Source organism: Lipophrys pholis (genome assembly GCF_963383615.2).
Source record: "Lipophrys pholis genome assembly, chromosome: 21".
Classification (NCBI taxonomy): Eukaryota; Metazoa; Chordata; class Actinopteri; order Blenniiformes; family Blenniidae; genus Lipophrys; species Lipophrys pholis.
This window is the reverse complement of record NC_137649.1, coordinates 17,104,480-17,131,456: the sequence shown is the minus strand read 5'-3', so window position 1 is coordinate 17,131,456 and position 26,977 is coordinate 17,104,480. Positions and strand designations below refer to the sequence as shown.

At 42.2% G+C, this 26,977-nt stretch overlaps 1 protein-coding gene across 1 annotated transcript in view; it reads right to left on the bottom strand.

The window, feature by feature from the left end:
• Positions 1–7,247: 7,247 nt before the first annotated feature.
• The window catches only part of akap7 (A-kinase anchoring protein 7), a 46,375-nt gene continuing 26,645 nt past the window's right edge, over positions 7,248–26,977 (bottom strand). The window contains exon 10 of the mRNA XM_080491469.1: positions 7,248–11,006. Within this exon, the coding sequence (XP_080347595.1) occupies positions 10,786–11,006 (221 nt within the window). The 3' untranslated portion in view covers positions 7,248–10,785. The remainder of the gene's footprint in view (positions 11,007–26,977) is intronic.

The window sequence follows — 26,977 nt, the reverse complement described above, 5'->3', positions numbered from 1 at the left end:
TTGAGCTGATCGATTCATTGACTTTTATTTTTGATTGATGAATGAATCAATCAGTGTCTGATAATCAAAGTACAATAGTTAAGTTATACTCACCACCTTTCCACCTTGAACCCTTCAAAGAAAGGGACATTAGTGTGGAAGTTTGCGCTCTTGCATCACGAGGGCAACGAGACCAGCCTTCCTGTGTGGGGATTGCATGTTCTTAAGTCTCTGTTATTGTCTACTCCGGATGTGCCCTGCAGCAGCAGCTTTAAGTTGGATTCAAACCGTATTAACTATCTGGGGGGAAATCAATTTCCCTTATTTGCCACATGAAAAAAAAATAAAAAAAAGAAACAGCTGAATGAGGCTGCGAGGGGTTGACCCACATGTTGACTTCAAAAGAAAAATCGAACAGAAAGCAGTTTGTCACATGATGTGGAAGACTCGGGTTTGTCTGGCTCAGAAACACAAGAAGAAAAACTGTAACAATTGTTGTTCCCTTCTACTGTCAATGATTCACCCTCATTTATCTGCATCTCTGATGGGACTTCCGTGCCATGAGCCATTCATTCACCCTGTAGAGTTACTGCTGCTTTAAGGATTTTAACATTTTTTTTTTTTAAATGCTCATATTCATGAGAAAGTAATTTGGTTGGAATTGATAAATTCGTCACTCGAGCACCAACAGCAGCTGGCTGGTTTGGATGATTATACTACAATGTAATTAAACGGTTTGAATGCGGGAACGAAAAACACTGAATCCACTCTCTTATCCTCTAAATCGCAGATTCAATTCTGCCGCAGAAACCTGTCAGTGTCCGTTAACCTACTTCTACACTATTGAGCCACTTGACCTGCTGACCGTGTCCACTGTGTTTGTCCTCATGCTTGTTGGCCACTGCGCCGCTGCTCCCGGACATGCTTCAGAGAGTCGGTTTTTCCTCTTGTTTGGTGAAGAATTCAATTAAATCAAACGAATGCTGCCGGCCGATATCTGTGCACTCTGACCCACTGCTGTGCCTTTTTTTATGCTTAAATTATTGTGTGTGTGTTCGGGTAATGGACCGCTGACATGCTCCATGTTGTTTGTGTTGATGGAAGAGCTGATTTGTGGATCCGTGCATCAAGAGGGAGAAACTGCACCAGGTGTTACTTAATCGTCACCAAACCTGGGCTTTGATTGTCATGCCGACTGAAACCCAGTGACCTTTGTGGGAAATAACACAATGCCCAGTTGTGGCTCCAACCACCGGGAGAGAAAACAAGTTGTGTAAATCAACTTGAACGAGCAAAGACAGACATAAAGTGGAGAATAAATACAAAATGTGCAGAGCTGATTGTTCTATAATTTTCCAATTACTCTCCAGTCTGTTGAGCCACTGCAGCGTCCCCTAGAATTTACTGTTGGGTGTTTTAAGTCAGTGGTTCTTATCCCCTTTCCCTCGGAGTATTGACAGAGTGGCCAAAAGAAATGCTGCCAGCACCCGAGCTCTGATTTTTTCCCCCAATTTTCATTGCAACTCAGCCAAACACTGGCGGACGCAAATAAAAGCAATGTGAGGTTTTCTTCTTCTCGGGATTCTCGAAGGTTTTGGAAAAGTGTTATTAGTTCACATGTACAAATCTAATCAGGTCAAAATTTTGAAATTGCCAGGCAAAGAGGATAACTTTGACCCCAACCCTTAGGCCAAGGAGAGCGACATCGTACCTTTTGCATTCAAGTTTATGAAATCCACCTGGCACAGTGCAGCAGATAGAAAACCTAATAGACTGAAAATAATCTGTTCAGTTTATTCTACATGTTGTTTTCATGCATTTGCAACCACATCAGTGAAAAAGATTTAAAAACAAAAACTTGATTGCAAGGAAATAACTTATATATACGTTGAACTTTAATCATTCAGTTTTTCAAAATAAGACAGCGATAACTTGATACTTTTTAGTGTCTCTTTAAGTTCGAGTTGTAGTGATTTGTGTTCCTAGACAGTCGTTAGTCAGATCGGTAATCTGAGTATCACTCAGACTTTAATCATTGCATCATGTCACAGTTCTTCAGATGTTATGTGTGAATTGCATCCATTCCCTCTGCTGTCAGAGGAGGAAGCTGTAATTCCTGCTCTGATTGCGGAGTGACACAGACAGAGCTTCATTCTTTCTAATAAACTATGGTGTATCTGCATGTGGGTGGGAGGGGGGAGGTGTCGGAGCTCCTTCATATTCCAGTCATGTTTGTGTCACCATGCAGCTGAGACTCGTCTCCACAAATAATTACCCTCTCTTTGGAACCCCTCTGCTTGTCCCACCCTTCAACTTCTTCAAATTATCATTGTGATTATTGAGCTCGGTGACGTCGTCGTTATTATTTGACACATTTAATTATTTCCATAACGGAAACATTCTGGATTTGGCACTTTGAGTTGTGGATTGAATTTTTATGTGAAAGACATAAAGGGATATGATAAGTCAGACGGACACACACACACACACACACACACACACACAACCACACACACACACACACACACACACACACACACACACACACACACACACACACACACACACACACACACACACACACACACACACACACACACACACGCACACAGAAATGCACGTGTTCAGTAAAAGGCAGATGGAGCCATGAAGTGAGATTAAAATAGAAAGAAATAAACAGAATGGGAAGATACTTTGTCTTTGAGAGCAAAAGCAGAGAACAAGCCTGTGGGCTTCAGAGAACACACGCACACACACACACACACACACACACACACACACACACACACACACACACACACACCGACATGTAGGACAACACAGTGTGAGCCAGGAACTGTTGTACTGTGAATGCATGCCGGCCAATTTTCAACTACTTTCTGTTTGAAATGTTTTCTAAAAGCTACCAAAAGCTAAAGATAACCACATTAGGAGGTGTTAAATGCTGACAGCCACGTCACAGTGCAATCACTTCCTCTCAGCTTTTCCCTTGCAAAAGTTTCCATTTGCTTCTCAGCGGCTGTGTTGGATTTAATTCAAGTTGCGCCTCAGCTGTCATTACTGTGGCTAATGATGAAAAAAAACAAAACTTGTCCAATAGATTCATCAGAAGCTCTTTTGTCTTTGCATCTTGCCAACTCAACTACATTATTTGAATCTTGCATGTGAGTGTAATGACGTTTTGATGTCTTGTCAAACTTTACTGTATATTTGGCTCATGCATCTACCGATGTGTGTGTATATCTATATCTATATCTATCTCTCTCTCTCTCTCTCTCTCTCTCTCTCTCTCTCTCTCTCTCTCTATATATATATATATATATATATATATATATATATATATATATATAATGTTACACACTGTGTCCCAGCTGGAAATAGAAGACCTTCCTTTTGTGACACAATGGTCGTCTTAACTGAGCGTTCACATATGTGGTCATTACTTAAAAAATTTTGTTTTTTTTAAAATCAGTCACATTCAGAAATATTATTTGCTTAATATGTTTATAGTTTCCTCCTATACCTGGAAACAACTGGAGGAAATCTGAAATGCAAAGTGAGGAGGTTAGATTAGTTGTCCTGCTGCATCACCCACTTTCTGCTGAGCTTCAGCTGGCGGACAGCCACCCTGACATTATCCTGCAGGAGGCCCCAGTAAACGTCAGAATTAATTTTCCCCCTCGATCATGGCAACTGTCCAGGCCCAGAGACAGCAAAGCAGCCCCAAACCAGCAACCTGTTTCATTAGTCCATGAAACATACTGTCAGTAGTGTTGTGGAGTGTCAACGGTGCTTCCTGCCGCTGTACAGGTGAACAGTGAGCAGTGGTTTCTTGCCTGGAAGTCATAAAAATCTCCACTAGAGATCTTCAGAGATTTATTCTTTCGAGGCATGGTTCACATCAGGGTGAGGATTTAATGTTTTATAGGTCAAAGTGGCTCTAACCTTCGGTCCGATCACATTTCAATAATTGGATTTCAGATTAACAAAGTCTTTCTCCAATTAAGTTTTTGGGAATCATTAGCCTAGTAGTTTGATTACACTGTGCAGTATCAGGTAAAGCATGTTGTGTTTGTTGATACTTGTGACTTTGGTGTAGATCAGGTCACATTTTAATTGACCAATTAATGTAGAAAATCAGGAAATCCTTAAGGTTTCACACATATTTTATCACTCTTAATGCAAATTCAAGAAACTAAATATTCAAATTGTGAAATCACAATATTCTGGGATGGACTGGCGACCTGCTTGGGCTTTACCCAGCCTTGGTCTATTGTTAGGAAGGCTCCAGTACCACACATTCCTCAACTCATAATAGAAAGAAAGCATACAACATCAGCAGCTGTGTCAGTCAATTACATGTATGTGCTGCACATTTAGTCTCTGGCTTCGTCCACGGCTGCTTTCACTCCTTGTTATCATTACACACTGTTGATGACAGAAGAAGGCGTCGTTGGAGTGGAAAATATGCATTTTGTCTCATGTTTGGATGAATTTTCATTGCAGTAGCGGCGCTTAACATCCACACACATTGATGGCTGCCTTTCAAGGTGCTTTACCTCCGTATGGAGTAACTTAGTGTTTACTGTCTTGCTCAAGGACACTTCGACTCATGGATGGTTCGAAGCACCATATTGATGTTTTACCAGCTCAACCACATTTGCCCTAAAAGTTGAAAAAACACATTTCCACAATTTTTTTTTCCACTCACTCTCCGCCTGCCTGCCCCCTGCCATCTTCTGAGAGACATGACGCCGCCTGCAGACGACACAGTATCGCTCATTAACTCGGCTTTTCTCAGCATGGATGCTTAACTGAATGATGAGCTGCTGACACTGTCCTCGTTTGCCGGTGAGAGCAGCTAACCAGAGGGAAAATACACTTGTCAAAACCTTCACATCTGCTCTTCATCGCATGAAACTGTATTAAAGTAGTACAGAGGCACACCCATGTTCAGCCACACAAAAAGAAATTGGGTGAAGCGACTCCGAGAAAAGTAGATGATTATTTCCAAATGAAAGCACAGCAAGATATTAAAGTAAGCTGTGTGCAGGAGTTCCTCCAAAGAAAGCTCACATGAAGACATGAGCACATGAGCTTTGGCTATTTGCAGCTTTAAAAGAAACTGCTGTTTAAAACACAGATCAAATATAGTCATGTCTACTGCAGCTTAAAGAGATCCGGTCCTGCAGCCCGTTTCCTTGCAGCCGTCGGCAAAGTTCTCTAAAGCAAATAGTTAACAATTCTCAGCTGCTGCGAACCTCGCAGGACTCCAGACATGGAAACAAACTGCAGCACCAGCAAAGGCAACAACAGGATTACTCCATCCTGCAGCAGGAGATAGCAAAGTACCGACTGCGCCAGACATGTTGAACCTTCCCTTCACCCCAGATAACAAATCTATGAAACACAGCAATAATCAGGGACACCACCGACCATCAATAGTAAAACTCCTTTTATTCTGCAGTTATTCATTCTATACAGGTGTTCTCATTTGACACAGTGGGCTGTATGAAGAGGTGAGGTTTGCGCAGGAATTAAAAAGGACACTCTTTTTCAATCCACACTCATGAAATGGCTTCAAGTCTGAATTGTGTTTGTCAGCAGCTGTCAGCTTTAGTGTTTCCCCTCATCATTTCGGTGCTTTATAGGGCGTGTATCTATCATTTATACTGCATAAAACTCAGCCCTTTTTTTGGCCAGTCAGTAAACTCTAATGCAAAAAACAAAGGCTGGACCCAAAGACCTGCTGGTTGATTCAAATCCAGCATGTATTTATTTACTGAATTGTGCTTCACACAGAATACTATTGAATTGTATGTGATATTAGTATTCTCACAAACAGAAGGAAAAGCATTGTACCTAGTCTGCCTGCAAAATTCCAATGCACTGCTTTCTAGATGAATTGAAGAAGAACTTCCACATTTATCTAGTTAGGACCAATAGTAGGCAGAGAGCACCATGTTTGAAGCTGGTGCTCACGTCGGTGTCTAATAAAGATGCTGGATGTCATGAAATTATTAAAAAGCTCCATGAGGGCGAAGCTCTGAGTTCTGTGACAGAGGGAAACAGAGGATTCTGTAAATGCAGCAGTGGGTGAATAAACTGCCATTTCAAAAAATACTAATTCATGGATTGCACAAGTACTTTTTAGCATTTAAAGACTTCAAGACCGAACCACGTTGTGATGGGTGTGACTGGTTATTTAGCTTGTTAGCTTCGATATTGTGTTTTAATCTTTCTAAATACATGTTTCCAATTATAGTACTTGTGAATAATGTCAAGCATTTTGATGAAGAACTGAATTGTGCGACCTTGTGATCATTTCATCATCAATCGGATTTATTCATCAGCGGTATACCATATTTCCACTTCTTGAGAACGGTGGTGCCCCAATGAAACGATACAACAGCTCCAAGTATTATTTTGCCTTTTGATGAAAAACAATTCTGGATATGATCTCAACACCAAACGTAACAGATGCTCAGTGGGAAGGCTCATCAATATACAAAGCCACCTGACATGCAACCCTACAACAATATTGACCCGGTTCATTTCCCAGGAAGATCTGTTCGTGAGAGGGAAACACAGCTGGCTATCAAACTTCGGGCTGCAGCAGGGAGCTGATGTTGTAAATGCTGCGATGGGGGAGCCAGTGACCTTATTGCTGGCAATCCTACATAATATGAGAGTGTGTTTATCACCATTTGTATGATATCAACACAATATTCCTCATTTAGAGCAGCACAAATATGTAGTTTCCAGTAATTAGCCATTTTCCAGCATGAAAAGATATAGAATTAGTTGCTTTTTGTAGTCTTCTCAGTGCGTTGAGCATCAGAGCACTTGAACATACAATGAGCGATCACGTTGTCGAGTGTTATAATGACCATGGTTTGCAAACTGCGATCAGTTTTTCCAACAGTGCTCTTTTTCTTGTCCCTAATACATACGAGCTGAGGCTGGGCCACTGTGTAGAAATGCATGAGGTTGTTGTTGTTTTTTTTGCTGCTGTAGGATAGCTTTGCTGGTTTTATAGGGACAAAGTAATGGATACCCAAACAACACTGATGATGGACCCAGGGAGGTCCAGAGTCCCAACATTAAGAATACAGCGTCTTAATGTAATGGCATTGTTTGTATGATCTACTGTGTCTGAATTTCTACACCTTTTGTCATGTCCACTGTACATCTCACTGTTTACTGTGTCACTGCTTTGTGTCCGCCCAGGCTGAAAATCACGACACAAGGAGAAGGATATTGGTTTTGAATCTCATATCCTGTTTTATTGTTCAAATATGGCGGAACAAGATATACGACACAATACAAATCACTCACCCGCACAGCTGGAAGTCCACACGTGGAAAGACAAACAGAGGAGACAGATTTATGTGGTTGTTCTTTCTCTCACTCACACACACATACACACACATACACACACACACACGCAGCTCTGAATGTTGTAATGATTGGTACAGACGTGAATCTCTCAAGGGAACAACTGATCAAACCACAGACGCCATGTGAGAACGCACACATAAATACACACATACACACACTTTCAGAGGAACAGATGAACAGACTAACAACACAGGCCAACAGGACAACTTGTGTATTAAAGGGGATTTTAAGGAGATTAAGGATCCGGTGACAATAAAAAATCTCAACGAAAATGTTCAGAGAGTCCACCTTAAGACAGAATCCACCTGCGTTATTGACATTTGAAGCAGTCCGTGGTGACGGGATTAAGTGGATTTGACAGGGATGAGGGTGCGTTTCCCAGCTTACACCTGTCTGCGCGAGCGGGGGAAAAAAGCAAAACAACCTCAAACAGCTGAAAGTCATGAACCCCGTCACTGTGTTCACAGACAATGATTTACTTTTTAATAGAAAACACATCCTCTGTTTTATGGTGGACTTTTTTTTTTTTTTCAAACGTCTGATTCAGAAATCCAACTGTAGCCACAGGCTAATAAACTCCACAGGAAAAGTAAGGACATTTGTGTTTGGTGGATTATGTCTTTGTAGGAATGATCCGACTGGGCATCGTGTTTCATCTCAGTGTGAAGCCTGTTTGGGCTGCACAGTGCTGTAGTGGTTAACACACTCATCTCAGGGTAAGAAGAGCTTTCTGTGGGGTTTGCATGATTCCCATGTGCAATTGAAAAACATGCATAATGTGGCGGCTAATATTCCAAAATGTGTGTATGTGACTCTATGTCTCTGTGTTTTTTGTTCTATGACTGATCTGTGATTTGCGCAGGGTGCAACACGCCTTCACCCACTGTAAGTTAGGATCGGCTCCATTACCCACGGCGATTAAGTGGATGAACATAGAAGCCATACCATCACCAGTCTCAAATGTCCTCACTTTGTGTGGGCAGTTTATTCAACAGACTTCGACCTTTGGTGCCTTGTTACTCACCGTCGCCCAAAATGTTCCCTACGCACTATCACCTTAAGCACTTACAAGAAAACAAAGACTTTGAGTGACTGAAGGCCACTTTGAACAGAGGTGATTCAACAGCATGTCAATATTTACCTGCTTGACAAAATCTGAATTTAAAGACTCATTAAAAAAAAAAATAAACTACTTTAAAATTTTGTGCTTTCAATACCATCAAAATGCAAAACTGAGTGGTTGTTACGGTCATTTTCAAACTATATTTTCTCATGTAGTCATATTTATTTTTCCCCCAACAGACAATAAATTCAGCAGTAAAAGCAAAGTAAACAAATTGTTTGAAAAAGATTAAACTGTCATTTTTCTACTTCTATCATTGTGTGGTTGTTATGCTGTCAGTTGGAAACCTCGTCTCCTGGAGTAGTTTTGAAAAATAAAAGTCTCCTCTAAATTCACACTAATGCGCAAGTGTTTCTGAATGGCACTGATGGATCAGGTGAGCCGTTAGGGTCTAACACGATGCCGGAAAGGCGGAAATCTGCTTTCAAGTTTGACAAAAAAATAAAAAATAATGAGTGGAAGACACTAAAATGAAGAACCAAAAGGTTTTCAGCTGACAGGAGCGATTATCTTGAGTTAACCTCTCAACCTTTGAATCTCCTTGTGAATCACTGCTGGGCTTTAAACTGCTCCGTACACGTACACTACTAAAGAGGGAAATCCCCTCGGCTCACACAGACACGCTTCAGTCTGTGTCACAGCCTTTAAGTCCAGCCACCACTGCTCACTTTATTAGGTACACCTGTACAACGTATTGCAAACAACAGGTCTGCTTCTTTCGGAAGTATGACAAAGGTAGTGAAACAGAGTGAATTTAGCACCCTCGCCTTACAATGACAATTTGGCTTGCATTTCCCCCCATGTGTCTCTTTGTTTTTTTTCCACCACAGATACTCCAGATTTCACTAACAGTTCAAAAACATTGGCTTGTGGTTAGTCTATATTGCCCAAAGGGGTTTTCTGCTGGAGGTTACCAGGGCAGACAAAATATGATGCTGTCTCGCCCAACACCACCACAAACTACAGCTTTAATAACAAATGTGGCTATTCTAAATCCTATCTCATAGTCCCGCAGAATTTGTGGCAAAGCTGTTGTATTAGTTCAAGTTCGATCTTACAAGTGCACCTATAAAGGCGATCTGCTGAGTGGAAGATTCTTCAATATTCATGTTTAGAGGAAAATCAGCGACGGCATCCTGTCGGAAAAAAACAAAACTGAAAAAAATGTCGCTGAGACAAGCCTACCAAGCTTTTGGCATTAAAGCAAAGTTGTGCTCTTAGCAACTCATAGTATATAGTGAATTAGTACAGCAGATTTTTAGTTCACTAGCTCCACCTGACATTTCCCATGGAATTAGTGTTTCAATGATACAACTGTATCCTGGAGTGTGTGTGGATCCATGAGGAGTCCGGATAGGATTCAAAATCTGCTATTTCTGCTTCAATACTGTATTTATCTTCACTTAGTGATTGTCTCAGTGATGCCTCAAAGGGACACAACTGTGGTAATTCAACGCTCAAAGCAGAGCTGCATTGGGGCATAATTTAGAAAAACAAACATATGAAGCATATAATCAAATAAGAAGATCCGTTTACTAAAGAATTCTGTGCAGACCAAACATTAATGATCCATGGTTCACACTGAGGTTTGAAGAAAGCCAAGACCCACGCTACGTCTCCTCTTCAGCCTTAAAAAATGAACAACCTCCTGTCTGCGAGGACACAAATTCTAAAACAAAGAAATATATGAAGGCGAGCGAAACGCTTTTTTTAAAACAAAAATCTTCACTTATTTTAGAGAAAGTTTTAGAAAAAGGGAAACTGAAAGTCAGTTTTGAACCAAATCATTAACGAAACCGAAAAGGAAAATGTCTACCATTAAGACAGTTTCTGAGAAGCGGGTCACAGTGAAGCCTACATGCGCACGTTTGTCTCGAGAGGCGGGCCTCGTGACGTTTTCTGATTTTGAAAGAGACGACCGCCGAGAGGACAAACAATGCGTGTTCTGTCAGATGAAGATACATCATAGTGGGTCAGATTATAGGCTTTGCTGGCCGGCTTGTTATGGGAGGGGGGGTCGAGCACTGATCTCAAGCTACATTATCTTGTTAACTAGTGTCAAGCTCGGCCAGGTGGACGAGCGCTGAGCTTGACGGGCCAGCTGGGTTCGCTGGTCAGCAGAGTGTGCCGACTGTGTGGCTGGTTCAGGCTTTCTGGTCCCGGCCTCCGGACTCTCAGGAAACCAGGCCGGGCTGATGGTTCTGGTGCTGCTGCTCTCCCGATTGTTTTGTTTTTTTAATTTTGTTTTTTTAGTTCAGTCGCTGTGCCGCAGTCCGATCATGTCACTTCCTGTTGTCTGTGGTGAAGTTAGTTGTAGTGTCCGTCTTTGTCGACGTGTCCTCGGCGTTTCCGGGGGGTTGCACTGCCGCGGCATTAGGTCCACCCCCATTTTGGAGTGTTTCCTGTTTGTATTGTAGCAAGGCCCGATTAACGGCGTCCTCCACCAATCGCCTGCTGACCTTCAGTAGCTCCGCCTCATCGGGCTCAGGCCGACGCCGCCCACCTGGAGAGAACAATTAAAACTAATATTAATTATCATACTCAGTGGCAAAAACATATCCAGACACCAAAGTGTAGAATGCTCATGCATTGATGCACCAATTGCAAAAAAATCTTGAATTCCTGAGAGAAATTATTCTTTTTTTGAATCTCTCCGACTGACTAAATGATCTTTGTACCATGTATCCATCCATCATCGACACAGTTTCCTCGCATTTGCGGTCGCCTGAAGCTGGAGCTGACTCTATCTGACAGGGGCTGAAGACAGAGTAACACTGGACAGGTCTCCAGTCCATCACGGCTCAAACACACTCACACCTTCACAGTCAAGCCTGCGGGTATTTTCAAGACACCAATTAACCGAACACACTGGACTGTCGGGGAGAAAATCCACAGGCACCTGGTGAAAACATGCAACCTTTAAATAGAAGGGTCACAAAGCACAGATACAAACCAAATCTCGCTCTGAGACAAGTGTTGGACGGGAATGATTGACACAGACAGTTCATCTCCATCAACATATACCAATTCCCCCAGTGCCTCTCTGTGTCACAACAGGCATCCCCCAAGGTTCAGGTCTCAGCCCCCTCCTCTTCACCCTGTACGTGTTCCTCCCTGGTCCCATAATCTGCTGGTATGATCTCCACCTGCACTGCTTGACAGATGATCAGCTCCTCATTGCCACCGACAAACTTTGACAAGTGGCAGATTGAATGACTGAAATAAAATCCTGCCTTCAAACTAATTTTTTTGCCTGAATTTTCTCTGTTTTTGTAAAATACACATATAAACATATAGACCTTAATGTCTATCCAGACTCATACCACTGACAACATGACGTCAGACTTTAACTTCTACAATCTTTCCCGAGCAGGACGACGATCCCTAAAGCCTTTCCCTGAGATGTTTTACTCTAAAGAATGGGGTGAGTGTGTTGTGACCTTTTCAAACTATAATCAGTTTATCTTGGACTGATGTCTACAGACGTGACTAAAACAAACGATTCTACACTCGTCATCACTCAATGCAGAAACAGCAGGAAGATTTGTGGCAGGTACAGAGATGGAAAACATACTTAATTTAACAGCCGAAGCTTGTTATTGTACAGCTTGTTCCGCTTGTGCTTTGGAGAAAATGGCAGACAGTAAGACGGGAAAAAAAAAAAAAAAAAAAAGGCAGACAGACATATTGCTGGTGAGGAGAGACAGCGAGATAGGCAGAAAGTCAATAATTCATGAAGAAAGATGGTTCTGTAGGCAGGTTGTAAGATTGACAGCCTGGACTGAGCCATTCAGAAAGACTAATAAAGAATCTCTCAAGCAGAGTCCGAGACGCACGCACACACACGCACACGCACACACACACACACACACACACACGATACTGCAGAGGCTTTGTACACTCTGTAACAACGTCAACGATTACCAAGGACAGGCGTACAATCCTCAAACTAAGCTTTGATACCACAGGATCCCACTGGACCGTTTGGCTTGTTTCATCTGAAAGCCTTGCGTCGCTCCATTATTCATTACCGATAGAGACAGTACATCCAGGCGGCCAGTGAGGTTTGTTGAGGTCAAACCAGAAACCCAATATGTGCATTTTTCTTTTAGTCCATGTTTCCTTCCTTCCACGCTTGCCATACCAGCTGCGAGCTACCCCTTGTTTTCCTGTTTTAGCCATTAATATTTCATTTTTAGATTTGTAACCAACAACCTTGAAGGCACATTGAAATAAGAAAATACACCTCCCAGGGGTTCACTTGTTAATTATTCAGAAATCTGTCATTATACATTAAAAAGGAAGAAAAAAAGCCTCTCGGGTCATATCATTGGGAGGTCGTGCGGAATGTGGGTGTTTCTGTCTCGACCACTGCGTTCGATCCCCTGAAGGCACTTTTGGATGACCCAGTGAAATGTCTCATAATTGCACTCCGCTAATATATACATCTATTTTACAACCGCTGTAACAAAGATAAAAATCCTTAATTTTTCGTTCTATCAAAATGCTCAGTGGCTGTTTTGTGTTAAGAAAAAAAATGGCATTAGTATAACCCATTGCTGAAACGCGTGAAGACATTTTCGGTGCGGGTTTCCATTTCCGTGCGCATGCACGGTCACTGGAAAAACCAGTCCAGGGGTCAGAAGCTCCGCGGGGAGCCTTTCAGACACATCTGACTTTCATCAGCAGCGCGCACATGAATAATACATACGCCCTTGCTGTATGTATCTATTGGCTGAATGCATGTGGCGACCAGCATATAGCTCATTCTGCCACAGTGTCGCAGACGGCGTGCCGTGGACATCCCATCGACGTTCACCCGCTGGGGGTTTGGCTGTGGCGACATCGACTTTCAGGCCATTTACGGTCACTGCCACGTGCATGTCCCAGCACCACTTCGCCACCAGCAAAAAACGAGGCGAATGTGCGGATTTATGATGTTTATGCAAAAACGTGGAGGACTGCTAAGAGCCACTTATTTCCACCATGTCCTCACATCGGCCTCGCTACTATTTTTTTTCTCTCTCTCGCTGAATTGCTTTGAACGTTCTGTGTTCTTTTGTGGTAACACAAACTTGATTGAGTTGTGATTTCTGAGCAGCACCGCTGTTTCTGCTCCGAGATGCTATTTGATTACCTGTGGCCTGCCTGTCAGCCCGAGTGTGACTCACGCTTCTGTGTTTGTTCCCCCCGGGAGAGCCGCGCACTGCCTTTATCGTAAATAAGTCTTTCTAAGGAAAACTGTGGGCACGGTTCTGAGTAACTGAAAAGTGGCGCTCCTGGCGCTAGTGATTAGATCAGGTTCACAGTCATTTACATCAGGTGGCCCTGCTGCTGTTTCTGCTTCTGCTGCTGCCGCTGCTTCGTACTTCCGCAAGTCTTAACACTCTGACATTCACAGTTGTAAACCTCTGCTCATTACTGATGATTGCCTCCCGGTTTGTGTGACCAACAGAAATCAACTGGTCGTCACGCCGACAAAATATTTGGTGTTGGGAACAAACTCCTGCTGTGCAGGCCTCCCATAGGCTCAGTTCATAGGATCGTAACAGTAAATTTATACTTTCAACTAACGCAGACGAGCGGCATGACACATAAACTTCTAGTCTGATTAAAAAATTCCAACATTTTGTACTGGTTTATCCAACTTTAGGTTGTGAGGAAATGGAGTCGATGCCAGCGGACTATTGGACAAAGACAGACTGCACCGGGAACAGTTCAACAACCATCACAGGACAAGCACAGTGATTGAAGAACATGCAAACTCCACACAGAAAGACGCTCAGGATTGAACCGGGGGAATGAGGCTGTGAGGGGAGATTGCTAAACACGGTACCTCCGTTCCACCTTATCGTAGGCTTTACTTGCAACTCCCTGGTAACAACATAAACTACAAGAATGTTTGTAAGTCCATATGAAACTTTTTTTTTTTAATCTGTGGAAAAACTATGAAAAACAGTTCTTTCATCTAAGTATTACATTTCTGGTATTTTAGACACAATTTCAACAATTGAAAAGCGGTGCCTTGGCAAAGAAATGTGAATGCAACACAGTTAATAGACTCTCGATCATTTCATCTCCAATTCAGAGTTCAAGATCTCTATAATGAAAGTTATCAATCATTCATGTTACTGCTCCATGAAGCACGAACCTTCTGCTCTGATGCTTTTTCTTTTTGTTATATTGTCTTAATGGACGATTGTGTTCTAATTGTATTTGTACTGATCTGTGGACGATGGGCTTCAGTTTGTATTCTCATACAAGCTCATTGCTTTCTGCCACGCACGTCACCATTGTAAATAAGAGTTTGCTGTCAATGATTTACCCGGTGAACAGAAGGTTGAACACAAATAAATGTGTCTTCGTGCACTAAACAAAACATAAGAGATTTTCTCTGCTTCCATCAAATCATTTGGGATATTCTGATAAAAAAACCAAAAAGTTTTAAAATCTAATGAAAAATCTAATTGGATGTTATGATACAAATTTTAGCAAGAAAAAAACTAAATAAAAAACAGACAAATAAGACAAAAAGCAGCATTTAGTGACAAAGCACAAATCAGATAAAGTCTAAACTTTGATTTGCAGACATGGATCGGACTCAAATCTGCAAGACAAGCGCAAACATTAAATATTAAATCAGCACATATTCTAAACACAAGCAAGATATTGTTTGGTGTCTCATGGATTTTATCTACTCACAAAACAGCCAAGTCAATAAAAGCTTCTTTGTAGGATAACATAAAGGAGGTACTTTTACTGCAAAATGGCAGTGATTTGAAGGATTAGGTCTCCTGAAGGATTTGACAACAGAGCATCATTCAATACACCCACTTGCACACATATACTAGAAACTCGTGTCTTCTCCTATACTGCTTTATTTAACTTACGGTGGCACTGGAGCCGGTCCTGAGCTGACTATGAACAAAAGGTGATAAACCTTGAAAGATCACCAATAAAATATCTGTGATGTAAGAGGTCCTTTAATTAGGAAGATCTCAAAAGTGAACCTATGTACATAGGATCTAGAGATCTGTTCTCGCCTACGAAAATCCTATGTTGGCTAAAACGGTGTAGAATAAGGACAGACGGACGGTAATCAGACATTTTGGTTTTGTCAGTTCAGTGGCTGAAATCTCTCACGGCGTCGTGAACGTGTGAGAAAGTCTCTTATCTGCCTGTTCAATCTTGACCTGACAAGGCAAAGGTCTTTATGATGGCAGTTAAGTTCCCCTCCACACACACACACACACACACACACACACGGCTTATAATTCTCTCCCATCTCTGAAGTCTTGCGCTCTCACTCTCCTCTTTCATGCTCACTCTTTCAGGCTTTCCTTTCCCTCACCGATCTCTATTTATACAAATACATCGGCTCCACTCTCACTACCTTTTTTTTTGTTGTTGCTTGCAGTGTTGTCATGGTGACAGAGATGGGAGCCAGACTGGCACTTCAACATTAACAACATACAGGGCATTGCACTGACTTCTATCCGCTTTTGTTTTTTTATCTTTTATTTTTAGGGTGAGGAAAGGTTTCACTCTCGTGTCCTCTGGTCTCACACCGGTTTAACCTCTTTGCCACCATTACCAACTTTATGCTACTTCCTTTCTCACAGTGTCAAATCGGTCCCTCCCTTTAAAAACAGCTGCTGCATGTTTCACATCAGAACATTTTGAGTAATGATAGAAATGTATTGAAATGTGCAGCAGTAAAATTCTAAATATTTTCCAACAGAATGCTGCCTCGCTCACTCCAGTGTCAGTTCACATACAGCCAGGCTTAATCCCAGAGCCCATATGGAGCAAACAAAACCAATTAGTAGATTCTGGTTAAACCTATAAAGGTAATAAGATTACTCCGGGATGTGCAGTCTTCTGTCCAACAGTACCTCGATGGCAAATTCAACCAGGCCTGCGTCTCGAAATCATTTAATTCACTGTCGCTCTGGTCGCAGTGTTAGTCAGCATTGGAATCCATCCAAAGTGAAATAAAGACTTCAAATAGCTTTCTTCTTCTAATCTGTTCAATGTCATTTTTTTCCGGTTACCTATTAAAGCAGTGAACTCATCAGACTCTTCAGTCGAGCTCACTGACGTTCAGCCTGTAAACCTGGGCTTAAGCAAAATACTGTCCAGGACTGGAATGAACGGACGTGTCTGGCTTTTCTGTGTTGGTGCACTCGAACGACACAACGTCAAGGTAACCTGGATCTTTGAAATCAGCAGCCAAAACTTCAACAGGGAATAAACATGTGAGAGTGAATGAGTCATATAGCAAGAAGGTTGTGGGTTGGAATCCAGCCTGGGACTTTCTGTGTGGAGTTTGTATGTTCTCCTCAGGCATGGATGGGTTTCCTCCAGGTGCTCCGGTCGCATTTGAGCTCATTATCAAATTCATCTCTTTGATATTTGAAGTTTCTCCGTCCTTTCCAACACGTATCAGTTTATGTTGTATGTCAGAGATAGTCGTCAGGCCAACAGACAAAGGTTAGAAGGAGAGGAAACTGCATCTCACAATGAGAATATACTCAGTTCGATTCTGTGTGGAGTTTGCATGTTCTCCCAATGTGTGCACGGGCTTGACATTAGAGGTAATTCTTTTAAACCAACTTCCACAGGGAAGTGAATGTGTGTGACCGTCTGTTTGTTTCTCCTGTGATTGACTGGCGTACTGTCGTCAGTCATAGTCAGCTGGGATTGGCTCCAGCCCTGACCATGAATTAGATAAATCAGTACAGGAGAGGATAGATGAAGAAGAAGCCAGTGGTTCAAGTGAGTAGGAAACGTCCTCGGTGGAATATGAATGTCTGGGCCAACTAGATAGATCAATCAACCGATCCCGAGACCATTAACATCCTCTCTCCCATCTGGCCCAAAGGAATAAAAAGCTATTACAGTGATTCTTCGAGTCTCTCCTTCCTCACTCTACCAGGAAAAGGTTGGAAAGGTTGCAGCGTACACACGCCGTGTTTGGGAATGTGACTATAGGTTGTCGGCGAGCTTCCAGGATGAACACGGCCAGGTGACGGGGCGTGTCTGCTCCGAGTCACTGCTCAGCTCCCCCTGGCCTCCGCTCTCTGCTGTGATTTACGCCGCGCTCTGTTTGAGCCTTTCAACAGCATCGCTCCAGACTCACTCACACATGTACTTATCCCGCTCTTCATCTCTTCCTTCCAGAGAACTCCACATCCTGGCTGAATTGGAGCCGACACTCGGCTGAACCCTGCCAAAGATGTCTGCCAGCCGCATTCGATACTTTCAACTTTCCATGACGGCACGAGCTTTTTATTACAGCCAGACAGAGACAGATACTTTAGTGATCCCAGTGGAATGCTTTGTTTGAGCAAATTGCAGCTCCTGCTGGAGATAACTACACGTAAACACCTCTCATCTACAGTAACATTAACTCAATATTCAAATGAAAAAAGTTGAATGAATCACTAGGCGCAGCAGACTCTGTGGTTACTAAGCTGCTGTTATGACTAATCTCTTGTTTCTCCAAAACAGCTGATGTTTCAAAGGCCCCAGTAGGAGTCTGGGCGGCAAATTAATGCACCTGGATAAAAGCAGGGGGGAAAAGAGAGAAAGAAATGGGTCGATGAAGAGGAGGAGGATGAGAAGGAAAACAGGCAAAATGGAGGATGAATAGGGCCAGGAGCTTATGGGACCAGTGTAGGTACCTCCTCGATGGAGGTTTGAGTGAGGAAAGAATGGGGACACAGAACAAGGAGGAAATGATTAGATTGGATGCATTTGAGGACAAAGGGAAGAGTGAGGTGAGAAAAGGCAGATAAAAAACAAAACAAAAAAAACAGTGGTGTACATTTTGGCCGAGGAGATAGGGGCCAAGATGGTGGGGCAGTTTCCTCAGGAAATACCAGAGGCTCTTCAGGACTCACGATACTGACAAATGTTTACGCTTTCCTCGAGACAGATCCCGTCCTGGTTAGTGACTGAGTTAAGAGGAGCTGCCTATGCCTTGTTAACATTAAACCCAAAGTAGTGTGTTAGGCATGACAAACACAAATACAACCCCTGCTCCCACACTGCTTGAAAAAAATCTGGCTTTTGCACACTCGATTGAGATTAATGCAGTTAATTAAACATTTGGCGAGAGGTTGTGATTTGCTTTTCTTTTTTTTTTGAGTGGAGAGTAGTTTATGGGCCTGCAGGGATCACCACCCTCCGCAAATGGCCTCCAATAAGCAGCGAAGCTACAGCAGGATTAGGGACACGGCGCTGGACAATAATTAAAGTTAAAAAAATGATGAGAAAGCAGAAGGAAACTGGAAACATATTTTAAAACGTGACGAAATTCAGCAGCTTTCTAAAAGATTAGGTTCTTTCTTAAAGACCTGATGCGGCCTAATTTGTCTGCTTTTTGTGACTCTTCCAAAAGAGGAAACCATTTACATTCCTGACTTTCTCTCCTTGGTGCCAGAACAATGGGACGGAGAGCGCTCGTGACTAAAAGTGCGTAAGGCCTTCCCTCTGCTCTGGTGCACCGATGACAATTTCATGGCCGATGAAGTCCTTCACTCACTGTGAACGACACACACTCATGCCTTCAAGACCCCAAATGAATGAGAGGAGGAAGATTTGAGGTGCAGACAAGTGGTGCACCTTCACAACGGGAACAACAGGTGCATGTGTGACGATTAAGACAACTGCTTTTAGAAATATGGAGTTTCTTTGATGGACACAATTTAACATTTTGACTGATCCCAAAGAAAAGAAACCAACATCAAAAGAGCTTTTTAAAATTTCCAAGACTTTTCAATATTTGATTTTCTACTGATTGTTTTTTTTTTTTTTTTTTTTTACACATTTGATGTGGTTTTCTTTCGTGCACTAAACTTACAACTTCAAGTATAAATGCTATATAAATACTATAAATGATCATTTAAATAAATCAGGTTTAGATCAGTCAATGATTCAATCAAACTTGATTTATAAAGCACTTTTCAGACAAATGGAGAAAAAAAAGTTAAACAGTTCAAGCAATAATAAGTGAAAAAAAAAAAAACAATACAAAAGTGAAAGAAGTAATAAAAAAGAACAGAAGAACTTTTCGAAAAACTAAATACTAATATATAACTTGATAGAGACAGAAAGTTCATTAAATTGTTATAACACTGAAGCAGTCAGCATGGAGCAAAAATGTTCTGATTACATAGCAGCACCTCATTAATGGTAAAATTATAACTCAAACTACCCAAACCAGGGTCTGTCTCTCTACCCCGATCTGTCTGTCTGTCCTGTCCCTTTCTCCTCTATCCTCTCATCCCAACCAGAATAGCAGCAAGCTGAGCTCTGAGCCTGGTTCTGCAAAAGTTTCTTCTGTTAAAGGGAGTTTTTCCTTTCCACCGTCGCCTATGCTTGCTCATGTGGATTTGTTGGGTTTCCGTACCGAGAAATAAACTGTGTTGTATGTGTTGCTGCATAAATAAAGTTGAATTGAATTGAATTGGCAGATTTCTCCATCGATTCATCTATCCATTTTTCATCACATTATCTTGTTCAGGCTTGCAGGGCGCTGGAGCCGATCCCAACTGCCCGAACTGGGAATATCATCACTGTGACGCGAGAGCGGTAAGCACCACACCTCTGTGTGGCCCAGGATCATTACTGACCTTTTAAGAAGCAGCAGCTGCCTTCTTCCTCACCGAAATCATGTAAACTCAAGCTTGAATGTTTAAACACCACTGCAGAGCAGTGTCGGCTCAAACACTGTGAAAATGTAGAACATAAACTATTTACGCCTGTGGTTTGCTCTGATGATGATTTTCAGAGGAACTGATTATCAAGCAACATGCGTTTGATTAGTTTGGCTTGAATGATTGTAATTATTTTCGCAGTATCTTAGAAAGACAGAAAACATTCAACAGCAGTCGCTACAAGACATATAAGGAGATATGTAGAAAATAAATATCAGGACCAACTTGATAAATGAACAAACGAAGAGACCATAACCATCCCCTGTGTCCCAAAAAAATAAGTCACGTGAGCAGCTCTTTCTTTAATTGCAGAAAGTAAACCAGAGTCTGGCTGTCATGTCTAAAAATAGAAGGCAACATTAAAGCCTTGGAGCTGGACAGGTGTGTGTCCTGCGATCCCTGTTTGACTGTACATCAAATTAACCGTCTGGTCTTTCTACTGCGAACAGACGGCCGGCTAAAAAACACACTGTGATTTGATTTTGACGTCCTTTGGTATGTCGTCTCTGTGGCAGACGACGCATCACATCCTGGTCCGTTAGCTCACATCCAACAAGCCATGAACTGGATCAGCCCAAGCTACACTTTAACCGTCACAAAGTATAGTTACAGTGATAAAACCGGACAAATAAGATGAGCCCAATTAATGTGTCACATGAAACAATGATTTCAATCGATGAAACGTGACCCACGAGTACTTAAAAATGAGCTGTGAGTCTTTATAAAGAGTCGCGATAGTGAGCAGAGGCCTGTTTCTGAATGTCTAGATTAAACTGTGTCTGGCCAAAAGGAGATGCTGGCTGCCGTCCAGTCGGATATTGGCACAATCCAACACCGAGGACATAAAAAAACAAAAAAAAAACGAAGGAGTAAGTGAAACTCCCTTATTGATTGCATCCTAAAAAAAAACAGACACTGAGCTCTTGTCATTTGTCTTTTTAGAACTAAAAGGTAGTCCCCTATTCCCCCTCGGCTAGGACTCGGGTAAGTGAGCTGTAATTTAACCCCCCTCTGTGCTGGGATCTGACTTGGAGTCCCACTTCCCACTCAGATGTCAGACCTCTACGGATACATACAGAAGCTGAAGATTTAGACAAAGGACGTGAATATGTCAGTCTTCCCATATTTGCTGACCGGGCTGTGACGAGGACACGAGGAGTTTAACACAGAGAAGCACCCGAACGAGAGAAGAAAACTTGGCATCGAGGCCTGAATGAAAGAAAGCGGATGAAATAATATGCACTGCATGCATGTCTTCCACTCCACATCTCTTTCTCTCTTTTGTGCCTCCTGCTTTCATGATCTGCACAAGTCCACAGCTGAATATTTAACACATTGCTGCAACAGTAACCAAGGTAATCAAGGTTATTCCTATTTTGATATAACATAACTAATGCAGGTGAAGAGCTTATGCAATAGACGGCCAGAGGCTGAATCATGCTTCATATGTGCACTGCAGACACGCTGTGTGAACGACACCGTGAAAGAAAAAAAAACAACCTTTAACAGGAAAAATAAATAAATAAATAAATGAATTCAGTGTTACGACAGGAGCTGTTTCGTATTACACGTGGCACACAATCCCAGTAATAACTGCTTTGAGGCATCGTGTTTGAATTTTATGCAAATTGTATTCAGGATGGCGAGCACAGAACCTGCTGACTGCAGTAACATAAGGAGCGTTTAACAAGAAAGGAGAGGTGAGATAAACAGCCACGACCTCTCCAAGAGCGGAGTGAGGGAGCGACAAAACAACCGCTTATCACGGTGCAGTGCAGCGACGGGCCTGTTTGGACAGCTTTACAATAAACCGGAGTAATTATCAGGCCTTCAGTTCATTAGTCACTTTGTTTATTAATACACAGCAGGACTTTAAGAAGTGATCCATATATTTGAATTACATTTAGTGGGGAGGGAGGATATGAGCCAGGAGCAGCGGCCAGACTTCAATCAGGCAGTCAAGAACATTTCTTTCTTCAATTAATCAACTAATATCGTTGAATATTATTAGTTGATTTGTTGTTTTGTTCCTACGTCTAAGAAGCAAGACATCAAATATCTGCCATTTTTGTTTGGTTTCTATTTACTGCTGGGAAGATAAAAACAATTAGAAGCTATTATAGACTCTACTCACTTCATTTTGTTATTTGTATTTGTATAAGGGGAACTTTATTCTGGACATTTCATAAAAAGAAGGATTGAGAACAGGCTAATCGATCCAATTGGGAGTTGTAGCTCGGAGGAGGGAACCTCCATTGATTGAAAACACATTGTGTATCATAGAAAATATATAATCGACATGTTTTCTTCAAGTAGCAGCAGCGCTGCCAACATATGGCTTCAGCGTGGAGTGTCATTTTTTTTTGAAACCGAAGGATGGGAGCGGGGTGTTAGATGTAGACACAGATGATGATTATTAGTATTATATTAACAGAATCAGAGAGAGCTGACAGGCTTATCAATAAGATTACTATTCTTCAATATCAACCAAAGCACCAGCATTTATGATAAAAAGTGATAAAACAACATTATCAGTGTCATTTCATGCAGGGATATCAAACTCATTCAAGCCCAGTTTGATCACAAAGTGGCTGCAGCACCAATACTGACATCTGTACTGAGAATGTTGATGTTTAACTATTTTCTTTAACAGAATCTAAAATGAATAACTTTACATTTCTCAAGAAAAAGAAGTGCAATCTGAAATTTTCTCTGTCACAGTCTATTTATTTTTATCAAGAACAAAAGAAATATTGCTGTGCATCCTGCGTGAGGGACCAGATCCTCTGATGGGTTGATTTTGGCCCAGGGGTCGTAAGTTTGACATCCTGAATTTAAATTTGAATTTACATTTAATCCTAGCATGACACTCCAGCACTGCCTGGATATCAGTTTTCTCCTCGAAGCTTTTGAACTGTAGCGTCAGAGGCTTAACATTTTATGAGGCCAATGATAAATGGGTAACCTAACCAGCCGAAACTACTATTCAGAGCTTTTATTTGCTCGAGTCAATAAATGACTTGCATGGCAATTTGTGGATCTAATAAATAACATAAATCAAAACCAGTTGCATTAACTAATCAATGAGAGGCATCTCACTGGAAGGGAGAAAAAGAGAGAGCTAATCAATTTCCTTTGAAATGAGAAGTGAAAGGTCACCGTCTCTAATTGAAGTTTTCTGTCGAGTCATGACTCAAATTCACATTCAAATGTTTTCTAATTTCTGGACATTAATCTGTCAAACTGTGCAGCTCCACTCAGACGAAGAGAAGAAGTCCATGTGTATTTCCAACATTACTATTCATTCACGTGTCAGTGTTTGTATGGAGGCGGACTCTGGTGTGTGTCTGTGTGTCATCACCTGCAGTGGCTGCTAACTACCACTGTGCAACGCCTTGTCATATTGGTCATGGCAAAAATCACAAACTACACTACAAGCAGTCATGCACACACATGACACACTCCCACACACACACATGTCTTGTTGTGCTCACGGGGGTGACTGTCACCACACCACAGGGGGAGCATCTGACCTACAGTACCACACACACACACACACACACACACACACACACACACACACACACACACACACACACACACACACACACACACACACACACACACACACACACACACACACACACACACACACACACACACACACACACACTCTCTCTCGCTGGTCTGGCTCCCTCTCCTCGGCTCTGCCTTTGTTTCGCTACCAGTGTTTCTCTTAAAGCTCATTCTCTCGCATCTTTTCCCTTCGTTAGGCTTCGCTCCCTGCATCACGCTTTCCCCCCCTTTCTCCCTCCGTCTCTTTGAGCTCAGAAGTAGGGCACAGTGGCTCGACTGTTTATAGCGATGCAGCTGCAAGCGAGAAACGAGTGAGGAACACATAGTGGGAGGCACAGGAGGGAGGAAGAGAGCAATGGAGAGGCGCAGGAAGAGCAATGTGTGCACACACAGTCCGGTTTAATATTAATGTCTTCACCGGTACAGTGCAGAATGAGAACACATGGGCATCCACACAAGCGCCTGCTTTCAGAACTGCCCGTGTCAAAGTCTTCATTTATGACTTGTGAAGTACATCTCATGCACACACAAACCGCAGGTGGTGCAAATTATCCGATTTTTTTTTTTTATTAGGCTATAAACTTGTTTAATCATTAATCCAACCAGCATGTTTGCAGCACCGTAAAGCTACATGCTGAACAATCTAACTTGAAATCTGAGTGCGAGGGAATAAAAACGGTTAAAATGACAAGAAAGAGTTAAACGTGAATAAGATCGATTTAGATTTTTTACACTACAATGAAAACCGAGGCAAACAAGTTTCCAATCTAATTCAGACTTCTAAACACTGCAGGGAAAACCCTGATTTTAGTCTCCATGAGCGGAAGCTTTCCTTTCACCACAGTTAATCTATATGACACCGTCAACAACAGCACGATACAGCATTTATGTTACATTCCGCTGTTTACTGGAAAAACAGAATTAGCTTTAGTAGAATGCGGCACTATTAAACATAGATTATCCATCTTCTTCACAGTAGTAAAGCACAGTAACAGAGTGGTATTCCGATATCAGATAACCAAACAACATTCCAAAACAAAATCAGCTGGTCTCCTGACTTCCATATTTAAAGACTGTAACAAGGAAAGGACTTGGCCTTATTCCAAATGGTATCAAATTCAGACTCATATGAACTCAAAATGCTTAGTTACATGTTGCCTTAGTCCTTTAATAACAGAATTAGTTAGTTAGTTAGTTCTCTCCCTGCTTCAGCATACCTGAATCTAATGATGATGTCATCACCAAGGTTGTGTAAAAGCCCAATAACGAGCCCCTCATTGCAATCAGGTGTGCTGCAACTGGGAGAGAGCGCAAACGTGCCGGACAGGAGCTCTCGAGGACCCGAGGTTGGACCAAACCACTAGCTGCACCAGTAATTATCCTCCAGAGCTCATTTAATTTTATATGACCTGAAGATGAGCCACCACTTTTATGTCTTCATCACTGTCGTGCAGAGGAACCTTTAGGCATTCACAGTAAGTACATATCAATCTTATTTGTCTTTTATCAAACCACAAACAACACTGGTACTCAGAAAAGTCTTCTCGGGAAAGAAACATGTGGCAGGACAGAGATCCCAAGATATCAGGCCAGACTGTGTCACATGGTGATGAGCTGATAACTCAACAGTTGCTTTAATGCTGTGCTTCTCAAAGTGTGGGGCGGGCGCCTCTCCTGGGTGCACCAGAGAGCTTCAAGGAGGCCACAACAGCAGAGAAAATCTGCAGATCAGGGGGATGCTCTTTCCAAACAATATTTCTTGTCTTTGTTCACAGAATGAATGATGTTTTGTCACAGCGAACAGATCTCAGCAGTCATAAACAATTAATCTATATCTAATAATCTGAAGTTGGTGACTCTGGGAGGGTGCTATGTGGTTACTCCACCCAACTTTAATGTCTCCAACCCTCCAGATAATGCAATGTTTCATGCACAAGACAGGTTGTTTTAAAAGCATTCTATTGAATGCACTGTACGCAGAAATCTTTGATATTGAATGTCAATGCAAGTGTGTGTGTGTGTGTGTGTGTGTGTGTGTGTGTGTGTGTGTGTGTGTGTGTGTGTGTGTGTGTGTGTGTGTGTGTGTGTGTGTGTGTGTCACTTCAAGGCCAACTGTATTCAAAATGTATCTCAGTACTCGAATCCTGCAGCTCACACAGACAATCGACTTTTCAGTGACAAAGAAGGAACCTTGTACTCAGACGTAAACTCTTCAAATATTTGAATTGATATGATTTTACACTGTGAACTCAAAGCACTGCAGAGGCACTTTTTTTTTTTTACCCTGCAGGTTATGAAAACAAGAGAGGGAAAAAACTCAGAATGGAAGTGGTTTCCGAAGAAAGCAAGATCGGTGATTGAAAAAATAACATCAAACTTTTTTTCATGATTTAAATTGGGATTTCCACTGAGGGCTCTTCAGCCAACGTTTTTTTTTTTTACTTTATTGAAGGAATCACTGGTGCACCATTTCAAAGGGTACATTGCAGAGTTTTTCGTAACGATAGTAGCGCTGTGGAGCAATACGTGAATTGGGGAATCATCCCTGTTTCACTTGTGTGCACTAGCTCGCACCATCGCATGAGTACGCAATTAAAAATTTGCTGTCAGTTTCACGAGACACTGCTGAGCAACAGTTGGCAGAAGTGATGACAAATGCTGGAATACATCGATTGAAAGCAGGAAAGAGGTATCAATCATATTTCTTTAATTTGAGGGATCTCAGCAGTCGCATCCACAATGGAAGGAGACTCCACTGGTACGTCTTAAAGAAACAGTTTCTTCTGAAGTTGCTTGTTGAGCGATCACACCCCAATCACACTAAATTATGAGCTGCAACATGGCAATCATTCCACAAATTGCACAAAACAGAAGCAACACTGAGCTGCACACGAATGCGACGCTGTAGTGGCTGACGAGGTGGCCGTGCTTGACCATCTGCAGGTCACACACAGTCATGCATGGAGCCGTGTGCCCACATGTAGACAGCTGACATGAAGCCCCAGCGAGCTGTGTGCGGTCTCTCCCTGCACTGCATGCACACGTTCTCTCCCAGCATACAGCACCGCTGAGTGTGTCAATCCACTAGGTTTCTCCAACACACACACACACACACACCCACCCACCCACGCACGCATGGAGACGGTGTGCCTGAGACACTTACTGATTTTCTCCT